At 33.2% G+C, this 13,879-nt stretch overlaps 1 protein-coding gene across 1 annotated transcript; it reads left to right on the top strand.

Moving 5' to 3' along the window:
* The first annotated feature begins 1,850 nt into the window (after window positions 1-1,850).
* LOC130712938 (protein ROOT INITIATION DEFECTIVE 3-like) lies at window positions 1,851-13,157 on the top strand. The gene is made up of 10 exons (XM_057562750.1): window positions 1,851-1,870; window positions 2,298-2,326; window positions 3,767-3,984; window positions 6,425-6,538; window positions 6,667-6,800; window positions 6,908-7,052; window positions 7,152-7,354; window positions 11,927-12,048; window positions 12,281-12,513; window positions 12,915-13,157. Exons 1-10 carry the CDS (start codon window positions 1,851-1,853, stop codon window positions 13,155-13,157), a joined length of 1,461 nt encoding a protein of 486 aa, XP_057418733.1.
* The last annotated feature ends 722 nt before the right edge of the window (window positions 13,158-13,879 follow it).

A 13,879-nucleotide genomic window follows, 5' to 3' on the forward strand; every position in this document is an offset into this window, starting at 1 on the left:
CTAACATTCCAAGTCACCCACACCCTCCCCATGCACCTTCACCTCCCCCCACGAATCTGCTGAGCCAATTGCTGGATAATTAACTCCTCTGGACAATAAAAAAGCATGCCAACACACTAACTTCTCACAAAAGCCCTCATAGCTCTAGTATGTATACCCTCAAAATCATGCTCATCCACGGATATCATATGCCATGACGCCACAAAATTCAACAACTTAGAGCTCTCAGAAGCTGATTGTCCCTTCTTTGGCCTTCCCCTTGATCGCTTTTCCCTCCTTCACCTCAGTTTTAGCCTTGGTCTTTCGAGGTCTACCTCTAGGCTTCTTCTGCAACTGCTCCTCAATATCAATCTTACTGTCCTCCCAAGAGGCCAAAGGAGTGGAAGTCACAATATTCTCCTCATCATTTGCACTATCAAGGACAGTCGAGTGATGACCAATACTACAATCCATATTTTGCAGCACAAGTGAACTCAAAGTTGAATGAACCTCTACCTCACTACGTGCCCCCTATGAGATAGTAGTTACCCTCTGTCCTCTTTTTCCAACAAATTGAGTTAACATCAAACGAATTACTTTAGCCTCCCATTGTAAACACGTTGATTTAGTAACAAAACAGGCCCACTACATCTCACCATTAACTACCTCATCAAAATGATTCAAATACCACTTCTGCCGAGATTTTTTCCTCACGCGTTGACCCATAATCTCCTAAAAATCAGCAGCTGATTACAAATTCAAATATTTGAATTGCATCAGCTCCTTGATTTCTTCCACTACATAACCGGAATGAAGCAAATATAGAGCCTGAATATATAAACATATCTCCTTGAAACACGACCTCCTCCTTGCACACTAGTTCAACGACACTATAAACGAAATCAACTCACCGCTCGTCGCCGCCGACTGATTCATCCTGATCAACGTCACTGTCAACAGAATTAACTCCACACCTATCGTCGCCGGCCGAAGCATCACCATCATCAACCGAACCATCATCAGAATCACAAACACTGGCATCAAAATTCGAAGCCTGCCACAAGCTCCTAAACTCCCCCACACCAAAGCTAGGATACTCCGGGAAGCAAACAAGCTTCCTCCAATCATTATCTACCTGGACCCAAATGTTTTTCCCCCTAGCCAAGGCTTGTCCAATTTCAACAGCACACGCGCCACGTCAAATCGCCTCTGATCTCTCATCGCATCGTCTTGACAAATTATTCTGCCCAGCGAAGACCAGGCAACAACAAAGAACTCATAACTCCATACCATTACTGGGACATTAAAGATGCTAACCGACATCCTATGACTCGACGAAGACGACATTTTCGAACAAGGTAACACCTCTAGGAACATTTGATGTAAAAATGAAATTCCCTCTCTCAAAATGTCCTGCATCTCCTCAGCCGGTTGAAATTCTGAAATAACCTCTCGAGCTCCTAAAGGCTTCGCCTTGATAACCCCAAGACCTGACGAGTACATAAAACTCTGAACAACCTCCAAAGTATAAACCTCCTGCAGGGTAGCAACTGCCATGCATTCCAAACGTATCCCCTCCTCCTCCGTCGTGGAATAACACACTGGACCACGAAGCTTCTCCTGGACAGCACCCTTGACTCTCCATTCCCGCCTAACCTTCGATTGCACCACTGATTTCCTACGAGTAACCTTATGTTTCCAAGCCTGGACCATGCGTCTACCATTGTGAGGATGACCATATTTCGCTCTCTTAACTTCCAGTATAGAATCATCCACCATTACACAATCCATGCCAAGCACAAACTTTCTTGCATCAACCTCAAACTTGAACTGACAAAACCAAACCTATATTTCCTTCCCAGTCGAAGTCGATGCTGGACAAAAACCACCAGTACGCTCCATAACACACCATAATCTCCTTCAATTTTTGGTAGTAAAAGCTCTCCCCTAGCCCATTAACAAATACAGTAAATCCCTTCTCCGTCGTACGTCGAAAAAACTACCCATAACGAGTGTCAGCCACCAGAGCTCCTAGTCGGAACTCTTCGCCGTTAGACCTCATTCCTCACTTAATCTGCCAGTTATTCTAAAACTTGAAAATGTGAGATACCAACAAGCAGATATTAAAACCAAACCATATTTACGAATTTATTATATGGTCAACCATCAAACCAAGAAGATTCTAATACATACTTATTGTTTAAACAACAAATAAAAAATGAGTAAAATACAATCATCCCCCAAGGTTTGACAAATGACACTCCACCTACTTCTTATACAAAATTTATATTCCACTCTAAAATAGAGACATAAATTAGGGATGACAAAAAATATCAAATGCTAATAGGTAGTAATAATTTTATTTGATAACATTAATTTTACAAGTCATGATACATACACACCTCCACCTCTTTTCCACCTTCATTTTCTATCTATTTATCTCTTCTTTATCAATCAAATCACCTATCATAATTTTATTTTCTCTCTTCTTTCTTCCTATCTCTCTCTTCTTCCACCTCTCCATATAATTATTCTTAATTTTACAAATTATTAAATATAATTCAATTATATCTACTAATGTTAATACTATTACTTATTAATTCATTCAAAAAGCATTCAATGCTATTAATGGTTTATACTTTATATTATCAAGTAAATATATTATTAAATAACACTTAATTATATATAATTGAAAATTATTTTATTAAAACTTTGAAACAAATAGTTATTATAACTATTAAAATTTACAGTTAATAGAAATATAATTTAATGAAAATTATTTATAGAATAAAAAATATATATAATACTATTAAAATTTTAAATATTTATTTAAAATTTTAAATATTTACTTGAAATTTTAAATTTTAATTAATAATTTCAATAAATTATTGCAATAAATTAAAAAAATTCTAAATACAAATCACTTACATCATATTACTAATGTTATTGTTACCTACTTTTGAATTCAAAAACTTTAAATGCTGTTAATGATTTATACTTTATATTATCAAGTAAATTTATTATAAAATTTAAATTAGTTATTTGTGACTAAAAGTTAATTTATCAAATCTTAGGAACAAATAATTATTAAATGTAATAGTATTATAAAATTATAACTATTAAAAGTTATAATTAATAGAAATATTATTTAACAAAAAGTAATTACAAAAATACTATTAATATTTAAGTTATTTATTTACAATTTTAAATGTTAATTAGTAATTTAAATAACTCATGTTAATTATTAAATAAAATTATAAAATATATGAACATAACATATTTGATTTTAAGAAAAAACTAATATATTTGAATATTCAAATTGTTGTGAACATAATTTATATCTCCGATGTACCAATAAAAATTGTTGTGAACACAAGAATGGTATTGGATTGTAGATTTTTGATAAGATTTATATGGAGTGTCATTCGGTTAAACCTTGAGGAAATGAGTGTAGTTTACTTAATTAAAAATATTAACCCAAGCTGCGAGCAAGAATGTAACCATTGTTAGCCTGTTAATTAGTGAGTGTGATCATATCCAAACTTAAGTCAAACCCAAGTAACACGCTCTCAAAAAAACATGAAACACGCATCTCCAACTCACTTTGCATTCCATTAGCTCTACTACAAGTCACGTGCCTTAAAGCACCAACCAAATGCCATAAAAACCTTCACTGAACCAAAAAACTTGCAAGAAAAATAATTGAGAAGGAGGAGGAGTAGGATGAAGATCTCTCTATTTCTCTAATCTGAGTCGTCTTAATTTGTTTGGTGTTCAAAGATGGCAGAGGAAGGAGAGGCACTGATCATGTGCAGTGACAAGAGCATGAGAATTGGGATCACGATGTTGGACATGGACACAGGTGAAAACCTACTTCACATACCATCTTGTGCTTCACCACCGTTCGGATTGTTGTGCTTAAGAAACCAATTCCTCGTAGCATCACAAATCAACAAACATGGGTCTGTTGGTGGCGGATCCATTTTTGTCTGGCCCTTGAACAAGGTAACATTTTTATTCAAACTCTAAATCAACACGTTTTTACTTTTTATTTCTCATATATAATCATATTGGCTCACCTAGCTTGGCTCCCTTCATTTGTTCTACAAATTAACTACATAGATAACCATATATGCTTCTACCTTCGACACAATGTCATTCGTTATGTGGTGCATGGTGATGGATTGGGTTGAGGATTGAGTGATTAAGATTTGAGATTCTTGCTTTTTTTCTTCTTCAGTAAAGCATGTAAATTGTTTGAATTTTGATAAAAAGTACATGGAAATCGATAGTAAATCATGGATTTGCTAAAATTATTCTCTTCATTTTTAATCTGTGGTTTTTTTACTGGGCAACATTAAAAAACTGACAATTTTATGGTGAGTCATGTTAAGAACTTGTCCATAGATGAATTATGATTGTGTTATGACTAGGGCGCAAATTGTCATATAATTGATGGGTAAATAACTGCGCATAAAGTACAATTGCCCAAATCATTTTTCTCTCTACCAGATTGCAGCCTAGATTGATGTGCGCATATCTTCTTATGTGAGAAGAGGTAGTGTTCTAGATCTTTGGTTAGTGTTTAGGGGTCATTGAAAGCTTTTGGGTTGTACCTAGTGCTTTGGGTGTGTCTTTTAGATTTGGGGGCCTTTGTTTCTCCTTTGGTGCTTTGTTGGATTGGTTGTTACTCTTTGTGGGTTGGGTTTATTGCAGGCTTTGCTGATTTTTGATCCCTTTAGAGGAAATTTTTATATCCTTGACATGTTCTTCATCAATCAATATATATATCTTTCTTAAAAAAAAACTTGTCCACACATGAAACTTTTTTTTACTACTAACATCTAATATATATTATTTTTAATATGCTTCTTGTTTTCGGAAATAAATTTAATTAATTTTTTTAAGAATATTTTAACTTTGTTAGCCATGTTTTTTTTATCTACAATAGATAAAGTCTTAAAAAAAATAGCTAACCAATACCTTAGCATATTCATAGGAGGGTAATTGGTTTGCTGATTATTTAACAGAAGGAAGTTAAGAGAGATGGTCTTGTTTTTGCCTTTCTATGATGTATTATATATATTTCCCTTATGAGGGGTTGTACTCATATTTTTTTATGAAAAAATTCCAGTTACTACTAATATATTTAATACAATTTTTAATATATTTTATTTATTTTTTAATCATTAATGCCATGAAGACCCGCTGATTCGTACTCCCTCCGTTCCTTATTAACTGTTCATTTTGAAGAAAAAAAATTGTTCCTATATATCTGTCCACTTAGAGTTTCAAGAGAGCATTAAATGATGTTTTTCCAAGAAATGTTCTTGTAGGAACAATAAATGAGGAAATATAATATACATTTTAAAGGGTGAAATAGGAAATCAAATAATACTTTTATGAAAAGTAACAAGATTAATTGCACTCCTTAATATGTGTGTTTCTTCTCTTCCTGGACAGTTAAATAGGAACGGAGGGAGTATGATTCAAAGTATTTACCATGAATATTTTTACACAAATATTGAAAACGCTGTGCATTATGGTCAAAATACAAATTTTGATGTTCAATTTGCGTTTTGGATGACTCATATATTATTAGTTAAGATTAAACTAATATAATTCTAATTCTAATTATAATATAAAAAAATTGGATGGTTAGTTATTATACAATAATTTAAATAATATAATTCTAATTCTAATAACTCTAGGACTTTTCTTAACTAAGAGGTATGTTCTATGATAGATATCATCTGATTGGTATGTTAAATTTTTTATTTATATATTTTGTCCCCCCATATATTATAGTCAAGTTTTACCAGTAAGGTTTTAATGAGGCCGACTTGCTAGATCACTTGTCGTAGTAGGGTGTGACAAGGTCATCATGTTGGTTTGATTTGAGTGACAAGTCCTATGTTGTAATGCTCTTGTTTTAGTATAATGAAGTATGTTTGTTCTGTTTTCAAAAAAAAATTGTCAGTTGTTGGATTAAAGCCACTATTACATAGATTATATATATAATCTTATATTAGTCCAAATTATCTATCTATGCCATCAAAATAAAACTACTCATTGTGTGATGTATCTTGATGATACAAAATACATGTTAAAAAATGTCATGTAAAATTTGGCATGACGATAATTTGGAACCCCCTTTTTTTTTAATGGAACCTCTTATTTTTGAATAGACAAAATGAGTGTAAGTTTTGAATTTTATTCATGATCTATTTCTTTTATAATGAGATGGTACACCGATATATATGGTTTAATTTGTTAGAAAATGTTGCCTTGTAGGATAAGGGAATTACATGCAAACAATTGTAGTGCTTGGTTGAAATAACATGACAAGGCAATAAGTTAGATGAAAATATAATATTTTCCTACACTTTGAATTAACATTAATTTTCTGCTAACATTTTTTTGTACTCTTATATTATTGTTTTAGCCTCAACCACCACTTGTGAATTACACAGTGGAGCCCATTGGGCCACTTTCTAGCACAAAAGATGGCATATATCTTGTGGGAGGAGCTTTGTCTGGAAATGCTTATATTTGGAATGTATGTAAGAACAAAATTATTTATTTATCTAATTAAAGTTGTTTATTAGTTGTATATGGAAGTCAAAATCATTTTTCTTCAATAAGACTTTTTTTGTTCAATTCTGATAATTTTATGGTCAATTATAGGTAACTAGTGGAAAATTACTGAAGACTTGGTGTGCTCATAGTAAATCTATAAACCACACTCTGTTTTCAGATGACAATTCTTTTCTTATTTCTAGTTCAGAAGATGGTATGATTTGTGTTTGGTTAATGATTAGGTAAGTAAAAAAAAATTCTTTCCCTTGAAACTTTTGGCTTTTGAGAAAAATTATTGACCGATAAGAACATTTATACTAATGTATTTTTTGTTTCAAATTAATTAAAGTTTGTTAGATGATGAAGAAATAGGAAGATCCACTTCTTTATTACATTGCTTGTCAGGGCACACATCTTCTATAACAGGTCTTTTAACTACACCTTACAATTGCTCCTCAATTTTAATATCAAGTTCCCTTGATGGAACATGCAAGGTGATGAGATTGTGCATTAAGATTCTTATTCCTACAATTTAAATTCTTATATTTTCTTGAGTCTGCTTATATTAAAATAAAATATTTTGTTTATCATAGGTTTGGGACTTTGTCACAGGAAGCGTTATGCAAACTCAAGTTTATCATGTGGCAATCACTTCCAGTGCTCTTCACCTAGGAGAAAGTCTCTTATTTTATGGAACACAAAATGGAACGATTATTGTCCACAAGCTTGGTGTTAGTCTAGAAGAAAGCCCTTCTATTATTACAACAAGCTATCCACCTAAGTTGAATGGACACAAGTAATATATAATGCTTGGAGCTTCTTATTTCTCAATTTTTATTTAAAATATATATTCATCTCAATTATAAACCATGTGAAAAGTTAAAATAGAAGCACTCACTTTTTAGTAAAAAGTTATTGCATAATTATTTCTTAAATATGAAAATTTAAATGTCCTACCAAAACTGAGTTATTTTATTAAAAATTGTATTTATGTGTTTGAATGTTTTCAATGCCTAGTTTTAGAATAATTTGTCTAAGTTTAAGAGGTAATAAGTAAATTTTGAGTGATAAGTTATTATTGTAGTTTCCAATCTAAATATGAGTTGTGTTCATAGAGTAAGGTTAAGTATAGATGCTCAATTGCTCATTCCAAGACCCAAGATTTTTTGGGTTTCCGAAGGAGGTGTATGTAGGGTTTAATGTTCAAGGATAAAGACTTATGTGTTGAATGATAAATTAAAATTGATGAATCTAAGGTTAAAATAGTGGAACTTGGAGGTTTTCAGAACCTAGACTACAACAGTAAATAAATTACAATGAAATAGGATGAGGTTGATTGATTAATTGAGGAGGCAGATTTGAACTATGAACAAATCAGATTTAGAAAATAATTGCAAGCTGTTAGTGCTGCAATTGTTGTGTCCAATCTAATTGAAATAGGTTTATTTGTGTTTGTTGTTAGTCCTGCTATTGTTGTTGTTGTTATGTTGCTGCCTATTGATGTTTTGAGGTCACATGAAGGGGTGTGATTAGGAAGGATTTTGACTTAATGATGGTTGTAGGTTTTTTTTTGTAATTAGGGAAGTGTACTTCTCTTGGATGGGGCTTATTTTGGGTTTGCACATTTGACATTCTTAAGTGTGTTGTACTCCTTTTCCTTGATAGGTTTTTTTCCATTGAATTTTTCTTAGCAAGGTTTTAATGAGACTCTCCCTTAAGACTCTGTTTTAGCCAATTAGTGTTGGACCTGTAGGGTGCATTTTAGCTGTTTTAAGTGTCTTGTGCTTTTGTCATGAGAACTTTTACCTCATGATTCCATTTATATTCAATAATATTTTCTCTTTATATAAAAGAAAATAATTGCAAGCTTACTTTTGGAGGGTGTCTAGATTAAATGAGTCATTGATGTATTAAAAATCTATATGAGAGTGGATAAATTAGGGGGATTATAATTCCAAGTTCTTTCACTCAATGGTAAATTGGAGAGGAAAGTGAATATTGTAGTGGAGATATATATTCATGGTAGATGGGAATAAGATTTAAGTGTTGTGAAGAAATGAGTGAATGACTCCATTCAGGAAAATTAGTCAGGATGATAATATTATGCTAACTATTGAATTTGGGTTGGAGGAAATCAAGGGGATTTTGGAGTGTGATTGAGACAAAAGCTCGGGCCCATATGGGTTTACTTTTAGATTCATTAAATACTTTTGGCATATCCTCCAACAAAATATTAAAAGGGCAATGGATGATTTTCTTCACTAATGGGGTATGGCTTAAGGGTGCAATGCATCCTTTATTACTTTGGTCTCGAGATTAAATCTCCCCAAAATTTAGATGATTTTAGGCCAATCTCTATGGGTGCAAGTATAAAATCGTTTCTAAATTACTTGCAAAAAGACTTAAGAGAGTACTTCCAAAACCCATTGATGATAATCAGTTCGCTTTTCTTGGAGGGAGGAACATGTTGGATAGTTGTGTGATAATCAATGAAATCTTGCATGGAGATAAATATATAAAAGTTTCAAACCTAGTTTCCAAAGTAGATTATGAGAAAGCCTATGATTCGGTTAGGTGAGATTTCATCTTCTATACGCTTAGAAGAATGAACTTCTATGAGAAATGAGTGAGGTGGATTAAAAGATGTTTGTAATCTGATATTGTTTCTGTATTGGCAAATGAAAGCTCATGCGATAAATTTAAAATGATGAAAGCCCTTAGGCAGGGCGACCTCATTGCCCCTTTCTTGTTTTTTTAACTGTTGAAGGTTTAAATGGTCTATTTAAGCAAGTTTCGCACCTTAACAAGCTTGCTCGATTCAGGGTGAGAATTAATAGGGAAGTTGAGATTACAATTCTACAATTAGTGAAAAATACAATTTTTTATGGAGGATGATACTTACAAAATGTGATGGTGCTTAAGTGTGTCATAAGGTGCTTTGAAATGGTTTCAGGTCTGAAGGTAAGCTTTTATAAGCGTAAACTTGTTGGCATTTCCTTGGATGGTGGGACCTTAAGGGGTTTTGTCGCATTGCTACATTGCAAAATTATGTCTATTCCTTTTGTGAACTTAGGCATTCATATAGGGGTAACACGAGGAAGATTTCATTATAGGACCCTATTGTAAATAGAATGCAGAGTAAACTATCATCATGGAGACAAAAGTCACTATATTTTATTTTTGGAAGATTTTGCCTTATTAAAAGTGCTATATATGCTGGAGGTTTGGCTATGTGCTGCAACTTCAATTGAAATTTTTAAAAGGAAAGATTTAAGGGGGACTGGCTATTCTCGAAGTTGCAGCGAGGAGGTAATTAAATGGCTAGAAATAGAATTCAACTAGTTTTGGAGAGGCTGGAGGTGGAATCAATACAGGAAAGTGGAAAGCACTTGACTTCAGAAATCAAGGGTAACGTGGTTGAAAGAAGACCTTGATTTTTGTTCTGCTGGATGCCCCTGCTGTGCTTTTGGGGAGCTTGCGTTTTGCCTTGGAAATTTTGAAGTTGGAGTGTGCTGCTGCTCGTTTTTGTTGGTGTTTTGCCTTCTTTTCCTTTTCTTTACTGTTTTTGTTTGTTGTATCTGGTTTTCTTTTCTTTTGTCTTGCTTGTTTCTATCTGTATTGATACTATGAGCTTTGTCCCTTTTATTTATATAATCTTTTGATTTTTCCAAAAAAAAAGTGTTATATATGCCCCTTCCTCTAGTTTTTATCCTTCTTCAAAATTATTGTTGGTGTTATCAAGGCTAGTAGAAGGATAATGAAGAACTTCCTTTGGGATGGAGCAGATGGGGAAAGCAAAGTTGCTTGGGAGAAGTGTAAAAAACTATGTAGACCGAAGGATGAAGGAGGGTTAGGATTGAAAGATTTGAGTTTGTTTAACAAAGCTTTACTTGGCAAGTGGAGATGGAGGTTGTAGAAAGAAAATGACTGTCTGTGGGGAAATGTCCTTAAAGCTAATTATTTTCATGAGAATTCCTCTAAAGCTTCCTTATGGTGGAAAAACTTACAAAAGGTTTGCTTTGAAGAATAGGGTGGATGGTGGGCCAAGCCTTATATTTGTTGAAAAGTACGTGAAAAAGATGAGGTTCAATTATGGAGGAACAATTGGTTGGGAACTCGGGTGCTAGGAGAAACTTTTTTCAGGTTGTATAACCTTTCTATTTAAAAACATGGGTATGTGGCTCAGTAGAGCACGAAATTGGACCTTAGATGGAGAAGAGAGTTGTTGGACAGAGAAAAAATGGTGATGGAGGGACTATTGGTGGTAATCAATGTGTTTACTCCTAGAGAGGGAGTCGATATACTATTGCTCAAAAAGGTTCTTACACTTTTAAATTAGCCTATTTGTTTTTGTAGGGAAATGATATGGAGTTCAGTGAACTACCCTTTAATAAATTGTGTTCGATTTCATCCCCTTTGAATGTGGTTTCGTTTTCTTGGAAAGTACTACTTGAAAGACCTAACCAATATCAAACTTAAGAGGAAGAAGGGTTGTCTAAAATGAGGAGGAAGCTAAGTGTACCTTTTGTTTGCAGGTTGAAGAATCTATCTATCACTTGTCATTATCTTGTATCGTTTCATGGAATGTCTAGATGGAATATTACAAATGGTTAGGCTCCATGTTTAGGGTAGAAGACACTTTCTGCAACATGTATTTATCAGCAGATCTAAAAAAACAGAGATTTAGGGACATGGCTCGTGTGGCTGGAAACAATCTAGACCTTATGGACACATGAATAATTATGTTTATAATGAAGGTATTATAGATGTTAATAAGGTTGTGGATTTGATTCCGTTTAGATCTTGGATCTGGTTGCGAACTAAAGTTAAGGGTTTTAACTGCACCATTTATGAGTGGATGCTGCAACCTTCTCTTTGCTTAGATAATTGGTAGTTTCCACATAAGATGTGTGGTGTTTTAATTTATCTACATTGGGAAGCATGGCAAAAGTGAAGATCTTTGATAGCCTTCTAGTGGAGAGTTGGGTAATAGAAGGTTGTACGGAGTGATCAATGTCATCCAATTTTGTGGCACAATTGCAGTATAGTTGGGACATGTCTTCTTGGGACACCACTTTTCTTTGGAGTGAGCCATATATGCTTGAAGTTTTTGTTTCATTAAGGGAGCGAGAAACTACTGTCAAACTATGGACAAATTGAATATCGCCATTCGGACAACAACTGAGTTTTAGCTTCTTGTTACTTTGAAAATTGTAGCAGTAGAAGTATTGATATCTTATTTCCATATAAACATTTTGTATTGTTCAATTTCTTGTATATGGGAGGAAGCACCCCCTTGTGCTTCTTTTGAATGAATTTTGACTTATAAAAAAGGTATAACTTGCTTAAGTTTTTGTCAATGGTACAGTGGAGCCATTACTTCCTTGACCACTAGTCAGACATGCCTAATATCAGCCTCTGAAGATTGCGTGATATGCATTTGGAATGTGATCAATGGGGAAATCATTCGAAGATTCAATCACCAAAAAGGTAATATAAAGTATTTATGATGAAGGAGATGAGTATTCAAGTGGACATGTATAAATTTTTTATTGTTTATTAGGACAAAATACTCACATTTTCTTTTTTGCTTCAAAAGATCTTTAAAGACGAGTCAGTATGGTTTATATAAGCACTTAATGGTGATGATCATTTTTCTATAGCCAAGTTAATGGTGACGATAATTTTTTTAAGCAATGTTGATGATTTTAGTCAATAACAGGGAAAATAACTAATCTCGTGGTAGTTCAACGACTCTCGGTGCTTTCTACATCAAAACATAAGAGAGTCTCCAATCAATATGTTGTTTCTCTACTTGACAAGTTTCCTCAGTCGGTCAACTCCTCCAGTGGAAATACCACTCCTCTTTCACTACGTCGTCTGCACAATGAAAAACAAACTTGCACTGATTTACAAAGTACCGGATTATTGAGACAGAACATGTCTGATTCACAGGTTTGCTTTCATTCTTTAACACAAACTATGTGATGAGTTTCTCTTTATATCTCTTTCCATCACATCAAATATAACACCTCGTATTATCTTTCTTCTTCTCCTATGACTCTCTTTGTTGCATAAAAGACTAGATATATTGTTTGTTTGAAAAGAGCTACTCTTATAATAACAACGTTTAGAATTATAACAGGGAGAATTATGATTTCATAGAGTATAGATGAATAACTAGCCAATGTTCAATGATCTCTTATAATCACATCAATCAATTCTTAAACTATAAAATATACTAAAAACACAAAAATTAGAATATTTGCAGCTTTGTGTTCACATGTTTGGCTCTATATATGCATGTTTTCTACTACTACAAAGATAATGTGTTTCGTTTTACTTCTTTTCGGCAGAAAGCACAAATGCGCATGTCCATGGACATGCAAATGAAAATGGAAACAAGTATAAGGAATCTTTTATGGGCAACCGAGATGACAAAGCATGTCATGGCGATGAACAGTCAGTTGCAGTTACAACTTCTGAATTTGATGCAACAAAGATTGATTTATCCAAATATAATCCACTCTAAGAAAACTAGTAGAAAGAAGCCCAAAATTCAGAGTCTTCTACATGAAGAGGAAAATCATAAGCCTTAGCTTGATCTTTTTAATATAAGGGTATTGAATTTGTACTTTCCTTCCTTTTGCGTGCAAATTAAAGGCTCTCCATGCCTAATTAAGGTCGAAAGTTAAGTAGTTTAAACTGTGATTTAGATTGTTTATACTTCAAAGCATGTTTCTGAAGTATTCTTGGATTTTCTCCTTCATACATGTCTTGTGAAATGGAAAAATATTATTTATTTCTCATTAATTAAGTTGGTGCTAGGATGGAATTAATATATATGAAATATGTAATTTTTTTCTTAAAATGATTTTCAATTTTTTTGTTTTTTACATTGAAGTATAGTGACTAAATTAAGATGAGATAAACGAGATAGCTAAAGGATTATTCAACTTCAGTTCAAAGCATTAGAAATCGTAAATATTTTTTTTGCATAATATTTAAGATTATATAGCAACAATTATTCTTTTATGTAAAAATTTCAAATAATTAATGGTTAGCCATTGGTTTGCAATTTTTTTTATGGGAAAATGTTAGTTGTTAGTAATAATGTTAGTAAATTCGTTCTTTCACCAGGGTTTGAACCCTGACACCTTCACCCTTCACCTTTCACCCTTCATTCTCTTCAATTCTTATGTCCCCTAACTCTAACCACTTGAGCTAACATTCAGAGATGTAATTTGCATAAGTGGTAACATGTGATGCTCTGTTATTATCATATCAATAGAAACTTTGCTTTAGGCTTGCATATCGTGAT

Source organism: Lotus japonicus, chromosome 4 (genome assembly GCF_012489685.1).
Source record: "Lotus japonicus ecotype B-129 chromosome 4, LjGifu_v1.2".
NCBI lineage: Eukaryota > Viridiplantae > Streptophyta > Magnoliopsida > Fabales > Fabaceae > Lotus > Lotus japonicus.

Bases quoted from the DNA above. Each gene is read 5' to 3' on its own strand.
- LOC130712938 (XM_057562750.1), top strand. From the start codon at position 1,851: ATGCTGGACAAAAACCACCA. The intron at 1,871-2,297 runs GTACGCTCCATA...GACATAAATTAG, and splicing joins ATGCTGGACAAAAACCACCA to GGATGACAAAAAATATCAAA. The intron at 7,355-11,926 runs GTAATATATAAT...TCAATGGTACAG, and splicing joins CCTAAGTTGAATGGACACAA to TGGAGCCATTACTTCCTTGA.